The sequence below is a fragment of the Haplochromis burtoni genome, unplaced genomic scaffold (genome assembly GCF_018398535.1).
Source record: "Haplochromis burtoni strain Fernald_Lab_line unplaced genomic scaffold, NCSU_Asbu1 Contig_43, whole genome shotgun sequence".
NCBI lineage: Eukaryota > Metazoa > Chordata > Actinopteri > Cichliformes > Cichlidae > Haplochromis > Haplochromis burtoni.
In genome coordinates, this window is record NW_024582404.1 from 526828 (window position 1) to 543895 (window position 17068).

Below are 17068 nucleotides of genomic sequence, written 5' to 3' on the forward strand. Positions count from 1 at the left end.
GAATGTGTGTGTGAATGGGTGGATGACTGGATGTGTAAAGCGCTTTGGGGTCCTTAGGGACTAGTAAAGCGCTATATAAATACAGGCCATTTACCATTTTCAAGTTGTTGCTTTAAGAAGACTTCAGTTAATTTTCCCAACTTGTGGTCAAATACTTTTTCTGCTTCACAGAAATTCAAAAGAGTACACAATTTTACGTGTGCAGTTCTTTTTTTTGTGAAATGAAATTGGTTTGTTTAGTTGTTTCCATGTCGCCGTTCAGGTGTTTTCATCTGAAGGTGGGATGGTTCACCAGGTGGGGATGACACACATGAAGGATGATGCAGGCAAAACATTTGAAACGTCAAGTCTGGCACAATGAAACTGGGAAATGAACACTGAGCAAATGTGTAAAGTTGTGTCCTATGCTTCATTTTTGTGCAGTTTTTCTCATGCACCATTGGAAATTAACTTTGGAACTGAAGACTGTTGTGTTTTAACATGTATATATGTTTTTTGGCTGCTATTACCATTTTTCTTTTATGTGTGTTAACTGATTGACAGGAGGCAGCATGTGCAGCATAATTCAACACGTTCAGCTTTTACCGGGTTGATATTACAATAAAAGTTTAAAGCCTAAGATGCAACGATTTTCAAGTAATTTCACTTCCTAATAAATGTTCATACACGATTCAGTTTTCTTCATGTTCTTTTGATGACTAACAGAAAGGAAAGGAGCAAATACAGGAAGAAATATATACGAGTGGAAGCACATTTTGTACTTTTATCTAAAGACTGCAAAACTTTACAAACTTTTCTATCCAATCCCCAGGGGAGATTTAGCCAATGTGCAGCAAAAGATCAGCAGATATCTAATAAAATGCAGGACCTATTATGTCTGTACAATATGTGAGTACATTTGGTGCTCCTGTGCCTCCAGACAATGACTTGCACCTCTTTCCAGACCCTTAGCCACAACCGCAATAACACAACAGCCCTAGAGAGAACTCCCTGCCTCATCAGTCTATGAAATATTCAGACTCAATCCAGTGGAAAATACTCCTAGACAGTTTATCTCAGGCACCAAAAACACCAACTGCATCTTACTGTTAAACTGCTCGCTATTAGCAGCTGGGGAAATCCATCTCTCTTGGTGTTCACGGGTGGATCCGAGTCAAAGCAACATGCTGACCACCGCAATCCAGAAGCCGCTATAGGGCACATGAACTCCTGTGATACTCACAGCGACAGTGTGTTGGGTCGTGCTGATAGGAACCAGGTGGACAGGAAGCCAGGCACTGACTCCTATCGGGGTTCAGCAGGGGCAGCCTGGAGCCGCAGGACTGACAATCCCACCTGCTGGAACAGGTGGCACAGGATGATTGGCAGGCTGCAGGGGAGAGAAGGGAGAAAGGGGAACCAGTGGCTGTCAGTCACTTCCAAAATAAATTTTCACTTCACACGTGAGTTGCAAGACTGCTTGTCACATTTTAGTCCTCACTGCTGTAGTGGAAAGCAAAGGAAAATGGATGTGCAGCTCATTAAAAGGAAACCAAGTAACTCATTAAATCCAGTGAGTGACTTCCCTGACAGGCTGGCTGGGGTCTTCTAAGACTATGCAAAAGTACTGTTGAGATAACTATATTAGGCTACGCCATGATTTTCTAAAAATGGTCTTATTAAAGACTTCAAGCTCCTTAACATCTTTAACTTTAGCACTGACAGTAATTTTGAGCAGTGAAGTGTACCTATACCACGAAAAGATAAACTTTTTGGGATTTCCTTACCTGGATGATTAAACATGCATTAAGACAATGTATCTGTGAGCGGCACAATGAAACAAGAGCAACGAGAAGAAGGGAAACAAAGCAATGTGGAGGTTTCTGTTGTTTTTAATAGGAAATCTCAACATTATAGAAAAAAAAGCAGCTAAATCCCTTTGAAACCACCACAGCCACCCACACAGACACACATAAGTAGAAGAAGAGGAAAAGGAAGAAGAAGAGGAAGTAGAAATATAAAAAGCTAAAGGAAAAAAAGATTCCCAGAAAGATTAAAAGAAGTCTGAGAGGAAGAAGGAAAACGAGTGGGAGAGATAATCTTATCAACAATGTGAGTTCAGACTCACAACTTTATATTCGCCCACATGCACAAAGTAAAACAAAATAAAAGAAGAAGAAACTTAAACAGTGATAACAAACACACAGAAATGATGACTGTGACTGTGTGCAGCGCACCACTGATACAAGCTAAGTGACCAAAAATGTGTCACTTAAAGCTAATCAGAAATCAATAATATTTATCATCCCGTACTTAAACTAATGTCGCTTTCAGGATCCCAGCAAACGGCCCAAACGTCTGCTTTTAGTGATGACGTTCACGCTCGCTGATGATCACTTAAACAAGCACATTGATTAGCAGCGCATGGGTGGTGCTTACCCTTTTATGGATGGAAACAGTACTGTAGATTTGAAAGCGAGTCCTACCTGCACATACTCGTCCTTCGGCGTAGAAGCCCACTGGACAGACGGACAGGCAGCGGCCGAGATGAAGTAAGGCCTGTGGGTCCCTGCAGCTGTCACAGTGATCAGGCGTTCCCGAGCACGACAGGCAGTCTGCGTGGCACTGGACTGTAAACACACATCAAGTTAATTTAACTCAGAAATTTGGATTCCAATAATAACTGTGCATTTCGGGAAAAATCTGGATATTGGATTCCATTTTATTCAAGATTCAAGTTTATTCAGCAACTCTGGACAAATACTGTTGGTGCACGCAGGAGCACTTGGTACTCCACACACATTTTCACATTTAATTTTATGCTAATTATATCTAAAAAATCAAAAAGTCCTGTGCACTGACACTCTGCAGAGGCAGACACATTAAACTATGCAAAACCACACACAGAGACACACAATTTATTTATTTTTTAATAACTTCCATCCATTCCATTTGGTTCTACGGTCAGACTGTGTTAGCAGTAGCACATTTTACTCGGTTAACATGTATCCTGTGGAGAGATTTTGAATACCAGTCTGCTGTCTGCCAGCAACTCCACTGGTGCACTTTGTGATCAAGAGTTAAAGTGCTTTCTCTGCCCACTCTGGTTCCCAATTGATCCAGCATTTTCCCAAGTATTTATGAGTGCTAGACTGTTTCATTCATTTGCCAACTAACGGTATTTAAAAGTCACTCTTCACTGTGTAGGCCACTATGTAAACCTAAATATTAGGAGGAAATCTGAAGACCTAAAAACCCGAATAAGCAGATTCTGTAAGTCCAAAGATAAAGACCTGAACAGTAACCCTCTCTACTTTTAATATTGGACTTAAAAATGTCCTTTTTCATGAAGCATACAGGTCTGGTTGCATCAGGTGAGCTTGAATCCTGCATTAGTTACTCTACAACAGACTAAGGCACCTGGGCGCTTCCCATGATGCACTGAGCATTTCTTCTTCACTCGCATCTTTTCACTCTGTCCTTACACACTACTCTGAATTTAGAGTCAAAGTTAAAGTAAACTTTATTGTCATCTCCACTATATACAGTACAGCAGCAGTCCCCAAACTTTTTTGCACCATGGACCGGTTTATGCCCGACAATATTTTCATGGACCGGCCTTTAAGGTGTCGCGGATAAATACAACAAAATAAAACGATGTTCAAAGAAAAGATTTATTCATAACACATGGGAAAAGACCCAGGGAAACAGAGTTAATGATAAAAACTAAAAAAACTAAAATAAATAACGATAAAAACCCTGAAAACCATTAATTTCACACCCGAGCCTCAACTCTTGCGTCCCGGTACCAAACGACTCACAGACCAGTACCGGTCCATGTGCCGGGGGTTGGGGACCACTGCAGTACAGTATATAGAGAGATGAGACGACGGGCTCCAGTTACATCAGTACAAAAAAACAAACAAAAAAAAAGATAATAAATATACACTTTTAGTGTATATTTATTTAATCACTGGTTAATATTTAATCTTTGTCGCTCTTCCAGAGTCTTTTATCCTGTCTCCTTCCCCTCACATCCAACCGGCCAGGGCAGACAGCCGCCCCTTCCTGAGCCTGGTTGGTTGGTTCCTGTTAAAAGGGAGTTTTTCCTTCCCACTGTTGCCAAGTGCTTGCCCACATGGGGACATCTGATTGTTGGGGCTTTCTCTGTATTATTGTAATGTCTATACCTTTCTCATAATTTGGCACTCTATAAATAAAATTTAATTCTATTGAATATGTGAACTTGCCTGCTAAAGATACCTAACAGGTTTCCTTTCATGAGTGATGCAACTGTCTGGTTACATTCTGGTATGATTTCACACACTTCCTCCGTGCCTTTGAATGTGATGCCAACAGATACTTTACGACTGTGAGCATGTGATGATTTAGGAGTGCGATGTCTGCCCCATAACCCTTGTTCCAGAGTGCGTCACTCACCCACACCATACAACACATGACACCAACAACACAATTTGATACCCATGAATGAATGAGAAGGTGCTTGTACACCGCTGTGAGGGCTGTGAGTCACGGGTTAAGACAAAATAGTAAGCTCTTGTTTGGGATTGCATCACAAGTCCTGTGAAACTGGAGGTTTTTCACAGGCTATGGGTAGTTTAGGTCTAAAGACTAAAGAGCAATATGTAAGGAAAAAATGACTATGCAAACACCAGCTGGTACAGGCAAAATCAGTGCTGATGCTAGACTGATTCCAGCATACTAGCAGTTTTATGTAAAATAAATAAATAAATAAAAGCTGTCTGGCCCCTTTCTGTGTAAAGAGGGCATGCACGCCTTAGAAAACTGGTCTGTTTATCAGTATGCAGAGGGATCCATCAGGCATATGCACCTCATAGATGCTGGTCTCAAGTCAGATGTAATCTCTTTCATTTGACAGTGAAAATGTGTTTCTGCATCTCTTTGGCAAAGTGTTCAGTCTTGCACCCATAAAAATGGACTATAAAACTACCGTCACCCAGAAAATTGTATCAGAAAGTATTAGTAGGATCACAAATTATTTTAAAAAGTATTTGATAAAGTATTTTAAAGTATACTGAGTGTCATTCATTTTACCTACATACATATTTTTCATTGCTCTTTAAGGCTAAATCAAAACACTCATGGCGTAAAAACTGGTAATTTTTTATTTTCTAAAAGAAGTTGTTTTCTTCTGCAGCGACGTTTTCTGTGACACGAAAAAACTGCAGAATCTCATCTTAAAATAAAATTTATATTTAAAACAAACAAACAAAAACTCCCCTCACTGTCCTGTGTTAAAGTTTTGCTACAGCTTTTTATATGCCCAGGTTTCTTCTGGAAAAATACCTGCCCTTTAAAAGCCAAAGCGCAACCTCTTAAAAATTAATACGGCCATCTCCTGAAACTACAGATTTGGGGGAATACAGCAATAATAACACTGTCGTATCTGGATTGCAGAACAAGCAAACGCATGCAGTCTCTTGTTAAACAATAAGCGAGGTTGCTTGCACTTGATTGCACTGTGATTGCTCCATTCATTATGTGAATGCATTGAGTAAATGAAGTGCGTGAAGCTTGAGGAAATGTGACTGAGGGATCTGATTAATGTGACAACTGCAGATGGAAGAGAAAAAGAAGAAAGAAAAAAACACAAGAGAAAGGACAAGAAAAGACTCAAAGCACGAAGAGCTAGAGCGATTGTGAGGACAGGAGAGTGGGACGATAACATGAGAAAAATGAAGATGAGACTTAACGGCCAATAAGGCTGTCAGTAAGCCAGGATCTACTGTTCTATACATCTCTGTCCATCTCTTTTCCTACTCTAGTACCACTCGTTACACCCACTCCCCGACTTCATTGTCCTTTATAGCTTCTTTCTTTCTCACCCATCCATTTCCTATCCATCTGCCACTCAGTCTCACTTTTTGACCTCCCTTTTCATCCCACAACTGAAGCTATGTGCAAAAATAAGAGTTTAAGAGAGAGGAAGTCAAGTATGAAAATGGGAGGCTAAGACATTTAGCGGTGCAAGTTCTGGCCCGCTGACGGCTTTACCGACTAATATTGTCACGGTTCTGGGTCGGTTCGACCCAGTATTTTGAGTTCTGATGTTTTGGTTATTTTTGAATGATTGTGTTTTTCGGGTGCTATGATGATGATGATGATGATTATTATTAGAATTCCATGTTTCTGTTTATTCGTGTTTCAGGATTTATGTCTCATGTTTAGCATTGAGTTCCATGTGTTATATTCTGTCTGACTCTCAGTGTCTAGTCTGCATCCTTGTGTAGCGATCTCTTGTTTCCTGTTTTATTGTGAAGGTCTGCGTCTCATGTGAGTGTATTCAGTTTTACCTCCCTTGTCTCGTCTCGTTAATTACTCCCAGCTGTGTGTAATCTCCCTGTGTTTCTCTGAGTATATTTAAGTCGTGTCTTCTGTTGTTGTAGTCGCTGGTCCCTCTGTGTATCCATCAGATTTCATCCGCGTGTTCTTCCTGCTGTCCGTCATCACTTACCTCCGCCCATCCTTCTTCATGTTCGTGTCCTGGTTCATGTTTTGTAGTTTAGTTGTTCCCAGTTCAGATAGTCTGCAGTCCAGTTTACCGTTCTTCTATTTTGTACTTTACTTTCAATAAACCACCTTCACACCTTTAAAAGTGCCTGTGTTTGGATCCTACTTCATTATCTCCACACGGCTCACTTCACTCACCGTGACAAATATGAGTACCAGCCAAGTGTTGATATCTTTATTAAGCTGGGCTCTCCTGTTTTACGAAACTTCTCCATATATTTGAACATAGCCTCCTGGCAGTTTGTGAAAAACTTGCACAAACAGCCGTGTGTTTGTTTGTGGACACCAGATCTTTTTCTTTAGTGGAACACATTTATTTATCACACCTGGTAGAAATCATCTAAATACTTGAAGTCCAGTTTAGACCAACTCCAATTACTTCATCTTTGAGCCAACATGGTCAAATCAATCTAAGTGTCTGCACTGATGGGTCCAACTCATTTGAATTGTATCTCTTTGCAGGAGAGATCAACAGTAGACTCCACCCACTGGTTGCCCACTGGTTGCAGTCTGAGTCAGCTGAGAGCCACTTTCCAATTCTGCTGATGTTGGATCTCACGTCAGCCTTTGACACCATTGACCATCGCATCCTACCTGAAAGGCTAAAATACTGGGACGATCTGATATCCTTGTGTTGGTGTTGTTCCCTCGTCATCATAAATAATGTTGTTCAAGGTTCAACATTGCAAGTGACCAATCAGCTTCTGCTGACGTCATCCGCGACCTCGGAAAAAAACAAACGCCTTCAAAAAATCTACTTCACTTGCGAGAAGAGAAACCGCCTCTGTAAGGACAATATGTATAATGCTTACCGTTTATTAAAGGAAAGTATCCTGAAATGCAAAGAATTCAAGTTCCTGGATCGGCGGACAGAAGCGGTTTCTCTTCTCGCAAGTGAAGTAGATTTTTTTTAAGGCGGTATTTTTCAAAGGCACAAAAGGGGGACGTCACAACAATGTGATTGGTCACTTGCAATGTTGAACCTGGAAAAACATTTATTATGATGATGTGGGAACAACACCGACACGAGGATATCAGATCATCCAAAATACTGGGTTGGTGTAACTGGATCTGCTTTAGAGTGGTTCTCATCATATCTGTATGAATGTAACTTTTTTGTGGCAGTTTCTAAATACAGGTCATCTTCCACGTCCCTGTACTATGGTGTGCCACAACGGCTCTGTGCCGGGGCCTTTATTGTTGTTAATATATCTACTTCCCCGCCGGCATGTTTTGAGCCCCTTTGAGGACATTTGCTGCCACTGCTACGCAGACGATATCCAGGTATACATTTCTTTAAGCCCCAAGATGTTTCTAAGCTACAGATTTTGAATGAGTGCTTAGATTCCATTAAAGTTTGGATGGCTGACAACTTAAGGAAGGAAAGGCTGAAATCCTTGTATGTGCCCCTGATAGACACATAGCTAAGATAATAAATGCTCTTGGTCCCTTGGCAACATTTGTGAAATCGTCTATCAGGAACCACATCTTTTTAGAATTGCATTTTGTTAACTGTCATCTGTTTTGTTTTATGCTTTTGGATCTTTTATCTAGAAAGGTGCTATATAAAAAAAGTATTACTTACTTACTTACTTAAATCGCCATCTTGCAGCAACCAAGTCACTACTTATGGAGGAATCTGTGAATTTCTTTTTAAAGTCGATGACGTTCTGCCTTGATTTTGAATGTAAATAGTTCATGTGAATTTTTATATATGCATACACCAACAGATTTACAGTTGTGAAAAAAGACTGACTTGTTCTAATTGCCATTTTATCACTACCTTAACAGACCAAAGTTGCTTTAACCTCCAGGGCCTGGTGACAACATATGTGGACATCACATTTTGTGTTGTCTAGACCAAAATACTAAATTTTGCTCTACAAGGGCCTGATATCCACTTACGAGGACATTATACTGCCACTGTTCTATTGAAATTTTAAACGAATATCCTCATATGTGGATCTCATTTTTGTCAGAAACAAAAATCAGGTAAAAAATAATAATAAAAATCTGGAAATTCTTTGTTTTTATATTCATCAGGTCCCAATATGCCCAAATATCAAAGACAAATTAAAAATGCATGCTGTGGAAGAGTTGAGGTCTTAGGAGGTTAAAGATGGCAACTGACTGTGAGCAACCAAACGCAACGAGATTGCAAATTTATTAGTCACGGTCACACTTCTTTGGTTGAAGCCAGAGTTATGGGCTCAAATTGTGGTCATAAATATATTGTACTTGTAAATCAGGATTTGTATGTGTAAAAAGAATTTGTGTGTGTAAAAAAAGATTTGTGTGTGGACTTAGCCAAAAAATGCGTGTGAAACTCTGCACTCAAGTTTCAAGTTTCAAGTTACAAGTACGAATTTTGACCCTATTTTCCTTCCTTTCATCTGATTGGACAATGTCATGTCAATCACAAATTTAACAATCCAATCAGAGAAGAGATGGGTTTGGCTATTGGAGGGGTGATTTATGGAGCATCAGGTCATGGCAGAATAAATGCCCTTTTACATGCCAGCCCAGCGTTTTCCTTTAGTGCTGTTGAAATGACAGTCTTCACTAGTGGGGATAGTTACAAAGCTTTCTTCGTTATGAATTAGCGATACATGTTTTTATTGAACATTTGAAGATAAAAATGAAAAAAAAAACAGAAACTCAGAAAACTGAGTTTCTGTTCAGAAAAAGGTCAGAGATAGAAACGACAAGGAGCCCCACAGGGCTCAGCAGCCAGTGCAACAAATTCTGGATCCTTGGCTTTTAGTTAGCAATTAGCAAAAAAAAAAAAAAAAAAGCGCCCCTCCGACAGCCAAACCCATCTGTTCTCTGATTGGATTGTTAAATTTGTGATTGACATGACATTGACCAATCAGATGAAAGGAAGAAAAATAGGGTCAAAATTCCTACTTGTAACTTGAAACTTGAGTGCAGAGTTTCACACGTATTTTTTGGCTAAGTCCACACACAAATTCTTTGTATACATACAAATCCTGAAGTACAAAATATTTATGACCACAATTTGAGCCCATACAGGGTCTCTGTTTTCTCTAATGTGGTTGTAGCATTAGGTTTATAGGCATTAAAAACTACTTAGGCAGGTTTAGGCAGTAATGTTTAGGGAATAAAACTTGGTTAGAATTAGTCAATAAAGTTAATCATTTAGGTTAAGTCGACTCAGCGAGAGTGAAGCAGTGAAACTTTTTGGACAATAAAACATTCTTGGTTGGGGTTAAAGATCAGTTTGTTTGTTATTTCCTTGGTTTTCACCTGGAATCTGTACTCTCTGAAGAGTCTTAACAACAACAAGCTGCAGGCACGAAATGCTTCTCACTTAAAGATATCAGTTTAAGAGTTGCATTGACTGTAACAATAACACAGGACAGTCCACGCCCAAACACTATCTTGCATTGAGACCATGACGGTATTCTCCACTCTTCCTGCAAAAAATTAGTTCTTCTTTGAAAACAAAGAAGTATATTTTAATACAGCACAGAACTCATGACTGCTTACAGGAATCTTTCTTCTTTGCCTTGAGTGAACCAGAATAGCTTTTGTCTCGTCTTGAGGATAAGCCCACACTACAGGGCAGGTTCAGAAATCACACACTTTGATCCAAGCTGCTGTTTACAGAACGCTGCCTCGACGCTCTCGCGCTGTACTTTAATTTTCTCACAAGCGTGACGAGCCAGAGTCCCTGAGGCACAAAATTAAAAAACTGCAGCATTGATTAACAGTTGTATTAAAACAACTGATCCAGAGGTGTGGATCCAGGCGCACTTAACCATACAACACCGCCCCGATAATGACAAACACCTAATGAGAAAAGCCTCATTCTGGAAAACTGCAGATGTGTTAATATTAGACAAGGTTGTTGTTGTGCTGTTGCTTTATATAAGTGTAAGAGGGCAAAAAAAAATAACTGCCAATTTTACTGTTCGTACAAGCTTGATCTCCACCTGAGGCTGGTCATGTGCCATAGCCTGGAAAATAAGCCAACTTGCCAACATTACAGACATTTGGCTGATGAGTTTTAGTCATTTCACACCCTGACACACACTAAAAAGGCAGTGCCTCACTGTAATCCACCTAACTCTGCCAACTTTTTCAATCATAAGACTCTTTATTTAAGACAAAGCTCCAAATGGCATCAGATTAATTCAACCGTTCCTAATTTTGTTAATCAAAACCGATTAAGCAATGATAAGGTGGTGACTAAGAGGTTTAAAAAGTACTTGTTTAGTAAAAAGAAAATAGATTTTAGGTGAAACTGCTCAGAACAAAGTTTATATTTTTCTTTTTAAGTAAATGGGTCAAGATTTCTGAAGAGACACTTAAGTTGATTTTTTTTTTTTTTGAATCTGTACAGCTGATATCTCCAAAACTTTGCAACTTGCACTAAAATAACTTAAACGGCTCGATAGAACCAGAAGAAAATAAAACATTTTATTTTGGGGTAAACTGCTCTTTTAATGGTGTGCTTATTTATGTAGCATCCATGCAGTTATTAATCTTCTCAGCCCCTGTAAGGAGTCACGTCACAGTAGGCCTTGGGAGAGTTTTTCAAACAATAATATAAGGTTACATACTGTAAATGCTTTCTGATATATATATATATTTTTTGATTGATTACATTATTTATTTTTCTTTGGCAAACACAAAAACATGATTAGTAATTTATCAGTGTTGCTTCCACACAGCTGTGCTGAGGTTTATCTGGAAACTGTTTCAGGATCTTTTGTCTGTATTTAGGTTTTTGGATTCTTGGTGAATATGTACAGTATGTCTGTTTTTCACTGTTATTCTAGGGTTTGAAGTTTTGATTTTTGTGTTTGGATTCCTGATTTAATTGTTTTATTGGTTTTAATTCTGTTACTGATATTTGGTGAATCTTGTAAAAGCACAACAAGGGACAAGGGTTGGAAATTAGCAACAGCTCTAAACCCTGAGCAGCACATCAATGATCCAAACTATGTTAAACTGAAATGACTTCATGTACCATGTTTGAATCTGGTTCATGATTTCTTTATTGTTTTAAACGTCAGTTTGATTTCTTGTGACATTGTTGAGTCTTTGATTTCTGTTTTTACGTCACGTTTTTTGGGTAAAAGACGTTGTTTCGTGATCCTGTGTTTTCAGTATTGTTTAAGTAGGTTGAGCTTTAGCTTTATTGGATTGTTTGAGTTTTGATAGTTCACAGTTCGAGTGCTAGTGTTTGTTATGTGTTGTGTGTTTGGTTCCCTCAGTGTTACCCTGTCTGTTCCCTCTGATTCTGTTTCTTTGATGACTGAGTCTTCTTATCTCCATGTTTAGTTTTTGTCTTTTGTTTATTTCCTTTCCCAGCCGGCCCGCGGTGTACAAACGGTCCAGTCTCCCTCTTTGTCCTTGTCAAATTGTTTGTCTATGCTCTCTGCTTCCTGTTTTCTGTAATTCCCCGTTAACTTTTTGGATAGTTGTTTTGTGTACTGACTCACTGGCTTTGCAAACAGCCAATAAATATCTTGCTTTTGTCTAACACTGACTGCCTTTGTGTCCTGCATTTTGGTCCTGCTTTACACTCCACCTCACAACAGTAATGGGCCATGACTGAGGCTCAGGTGGATACACAGTTTTAAGAAAAAGAACTGTTCAGGTTTAGGCTGTATCATTACTCTGTCAATAAAACACTAAGTGAGCCATAAAATAACAGGCTAATGTTATCTGGTAACCCCAATTTAACAATGAAATTTGTTACAGTGTGAGATTTACTGTAAGAGTACAGGAAACAGAGTTATCTAATTAGTTTATATTATCTCCACATGCTTAGAAACGGCTCGAAACATATTTTAAAATATTTAATTAAAATATTAAGTTAAGGAAACGCTCACTTAGGACTGATCCTATTTCGCGGTGACAAAATGAATGGGACCGAACGTAATGTGTGACTCTAACAGTGTCTCACATTTTCGTATATTATTACAAACATTATAAATGCATGAGATTATAATACAATTATTAATGTGTCCAAGCTGAGACGAACAGTTAGGCTGCAGGCTCCTCACTGAAGGAGTCACAAAGGAGATTTTTATCTCAAAACTATCACGGCGTCCTTGCCGTGTATTAACCTGTATGCAGCCCCACACAGGTTAACACACCTATGGCATCATATCCAAAAGTTAGGAAAACAGATTTTACTGCTAAGTATGAAACTTTGAAACTTATTTCATCAGTTTCAAATAACTCATCTGGGTCAGATCAAAGCAAAATAAGAAGCTGACATCTTTCCCCATGAGACCTGAACACTGCACGACTTTTGGTTATGCCCCTCAGGTATGAACTGCCCAATCAGAAAAGAGGCTACGGACCTCTGGGCCGGTGTACAGCCATGATTAATAGGCTTAAAGGATGATTTACAGTTCCAGCAAAAAATGAGAGCGAATGAAAGAAAAGGAGGTTGTGATCTTTTTTCCCCCTTTTCTATTTTTAGCCACAAACCGAACTCAGTTGGGATGTTCAGATCACTGACAGGGAGGAAAAAAGAGGCAGGGTTAATAACCGAACACGTGACATGTGAATTTATCACATCGACATGTTAATTTAGTGAGCTAACCTTGTTTAAATCAGTTTCTATTCAGACATGAATATATCTGTTACGGACCATCATGGGCATACTATTGCATGCAATTCTCCAGTAATGACAGAAATAATAAAATTGTTTTCATGAAATTATTTTTACTTGTCTACTACATAATTACTTTAGTGTAGTATGAATGGAAATGGCGGCGGTCTTTATCAGAAGTAAATGCTGTTAAAATACAGTTAAAGTCCAAATTCTATGCTCTCCTTCAGATTGGGCCAGACTGGGGGATTTGGCAGGCAAATTCTGGCCCCTGGGCCTTATGTTTGACACCCCTGTTTTAATGGCTTGTTATTTACTAACACGTGGTTATGACAAAACTGTCATGAAATCATGAAATCAAGTCAAATCAAATGAAGGGACAAGATGTTTGTTCATAGTCCTAATTCTGCTAAATGTGGGCAAGTTTTGGTTGGATGCAGGTAAACGGTTCATGAGAGTGAAGGAGTGACTGGATTTGCTGAAATGCTGATTAGGAAAAAGCAGCGTGAACAAAAACAACAGAACTGAATAGAATAATGTATTTATTTTTAGAATATTCTCAGTCTACTGTTTGAATTGGTCGACACCAGCATACACGCTTGTGAATATGATTAATGAGTGTGGTTTTTTGTGAATTTACTGCATAAATTAAATCATTTAGTGCAGATCTTTTTTTCCTACTGGGCGCACTGGGTACTCAGATTAATAAAACAATCGGCTACTCCAGGATATTACATTTTACACATTTCCCATGTTGTTTTCCGTGTTGTGGACTAATTAGACTGTTTGTCTGAGAATATGCATACTTTAGATTTGAGACATTTGAATATTCTGCTGGGTAGAAATACAGTAAAAACTGAGAGAGCATGAAGACTGCCGAGGGACGTAAAACACGGAGACAATAAATGTGAATTAAACAGCTTCAACTATTGTTGTATCAAACTGAACATTTGAATGGCGCAATGAAAAATGCCTCTGTTTCCCAGCTGTAATTAGTTACTCACGCAGCCAACCTGAATTACAAGTCTGCCTGAACTTAAACAATGTGGTCCCTGTGTTTAATTGCCTGTTAGGTTATTTATTTATATGAGAAAATGGTTATAATTGCTGGCTGTGAATATACCCATTTTCAGTCATTAAGACAGATGGAGCCGCCTCTTTCAAGGAGGGCGGTGAAACATAAGAGCTTTGATGTGGTTTACAGGAGGAAATCAGCTAGAAGCAATAATTCAATGTCACTGGAAGAATTTTTATTTCTTAATTTGTGGTATTTCCACTTGGAATAAGTTTTTATTTGCACCTGTTCGGGCCAAACTCGCTGCTATTGACTCATCCTCTCATTTTCTTGCCAGTAAAAGTTTTTTCTCATCATTAATTGTTAAATAGGTTTATTTTCTGCCAAGGAGAAAGAGTGCAACCAGGAGGCAATACGATAAAAAATTAAAGCACCTACAGCAAAGAACAAAAAGGACCCAGAAATTCAACTCACATCACCACCAATGTTGTTGAACAACATTAGATTAATACACACATTAACATCGACATTAATATGCCGACATGAATGAGAATTTGGCAGTGACAGAGTGAGGAAAGACTTTTTGTTACACTCTCAGTGTGTAGCTGATGACATGCTGACACACACGGAGCAGATCGCCTTACAGCACATTCATCACAAAGGAAAAACAAAAACGATGCTGCATGATTTCACTTTTTAGCCAAACAGCGTCTCGTTTACAGGGAACACGATTTTGATTACATACTTTCAGGATGAATGAACTGACAAACACATTTACACCTGAGCAGTACAGACGTGGCGTTTGATAACGAGGGGAGAAAAAGATAAAGAGCTCTGCTCAGGAAACGTTCTGGAGGGGGCAGAGATGTTTCACAGAATCAGAAACTCAGGTTTTCATTCATGACTCCTGATTTTTCACAAACAAAAATCAAACATACAAGGGGAAAAAGTCAATCAAAGAAAAGCCACAAAAAACAGTTTGTCCGACTTTAGGCAGGCAAAGATAAGAAATGCAGTGTACCTTCAAACATTTCAATATGCCAGGTAGGACGTTTATACTTTAAACTGTTTTAAGCTTTACTTTAAACTTTTATTCGTTTTTAGTGAGTACTCTCGGACATTTTAATGGTTATGGTCGTCTCCATTGTCAAAATGATTCTGGTGAATGTATGAAACGGGTAGTTTTACAATTGGGTTATGGTTAGGTTTAGGCATTTGTTTTTGATGGTTAGGGTAAGTGGCTAGGGAAAGCAGTATGTCAAAAAGATGTCCCCACAAGATATGAATACCCGACATGCGTGTGTGTGTGTGTGTCACTTTTCCTGCATACATACCTTGGTGACACTCGGGGCAACACTGGCCGTCCTGAATGACAGCCAGGGTGCCCAGAGGGCAGGTACGGCAGGATCTCAGATAACAAGTCACCTGGGCATCGTGGCATTCGCACTCACGACAACTGCCATCACTCCATCGAGCAAGGTTCTATAAAAGAGAGGACATAGCATTTGCAGCTGTAAATGGGAGGTTAATGTTCTCATTATGCTTAAAGTGTGACTGCGATAAAGGCTTTTATAGAGGACGGACAGAATGTGGAAAATACTGAAAAGAAAAGGATTTTGACTTTGAAGAAGCTGATTAACGATTAAAAAGGATGCCACACAGAGAAGGCCGTGGTCTGAATGCTAATCAGCTGCATGTGTCCGTTTTAAAAGAAGGCTGACAGTCACGACTCTCATATGTTTTCTGAAACAGAAAGAATGAACTGACTGAGGCCCACTAAGGGGAGATATTCGAACAGGCGACAGCAGGAATGTCAGTCACAAAGGGAAAAGAGCCTCACATGGAAAACTGAAACATTTTTCAAGAACCTGTGAAGACTTTTCAAACTTTCTACTGTCCACACAGGGAACCAAGCAGATCGCTTTAAAAACTAACGTGTGCCGTCACCTGGCTCTGACACCGGCACTACCGTTATTTAAGAAATTCTACAGGTGTAAGAGCGAGTTTTCCTCATTTGCATATAATAGGTTTTTTTTCCTGAAGAGTTTTAGACTTCAGTCCTCTGAAGAACGAGATGATCCAAAGCTTGTCTTTAGCTTGACGATGTGAGAGACTGATAAACCTTGATTTTATCAGTCTCTCACATCGTTTTTAAGTTCTGATCCACTCCTTTTTATACAACTACTTCAGTTCATTGATGTTTGTGGCCATTCATTTAAGCACAGCTCATTTAAGGTCCCATAACAGCCTTTCAATCAAGGTTGAGGTCCAGACCTTAACTTGGCTGATTCTTTTTCTTAGTTGTAGGTTGCTGTTGTAGGTTTGTGGCTGTGCTTTGAATCATTGTTCTGTTGCATGACCCATTTTTGGCAAAGCCAAATGGCCTCACGCTGGACTCTAGAAAACTTTGGTATACAGAGGAGTTCATATTTGAATCAATGATTGCAAAGTGCACACATCCTTCAGCTGCAAAACAAGCCCAAATCATCACCTCTCCACCACTGTGCTGACAGCTGGTATGAGGTGTTTGTCCTTGTTTGCTGCGTTTCGGGTTTACCAAACATGGCACTGTGTGTTACGACTATTTTTCCAGAAGTCTTGTTGTCTGTTTGGATGCAATTTAGCGAACTGAAGTCACGCTGCCATGTTCTTTTTGGAGAGCAGAGGCTTTCTCGGGGCAGCTCATCCAAAAAAGTTACACTTGTTTTTCTAATTGCACTTTAATATTTAACATGCTAACTGAAACCCGTAGTGTCTGAGATGTAGCTGCTTTTGCAGCTTCTCTCAGCATTGCACAGCCAGACCTTGGAGTGAAAGTCTGAGACATCCACTCCTGGGAAGATTCTGCTGTTGTGTTAACACACCTGATTGCTCCAGACGAGCACGCTGCCAAAACATCAGCTTTTGCAGAGGTGTTCACATGTGCC

General features: G+C 39.4%; 1 protein-coding gene across 1 annotated transcript in view; it reads right to left on the reverse strand.

Moving 5' to 3' along the window:
* fras1 (Fraser extracellular matrix complex subunit 1) overlaps positions 1-17068 on the reverse strand; it is a gene marked incomplete in the record, with an annotated part of 341960 nt that overhangs the window by 183232 nt on the left and 141660 nt on the right. The window contains 4 exon segments of the mRNA XM_042220097.1: positions 1223-1369; positions 2466-2609; positions 15476-15623; positions 15982-15989. Coding sequence (XP_042076031.1) covers positions 1223-1369; positions 2466-2609; positions 15476-15623; positions 15982-15989 — 447 coding nt within the window.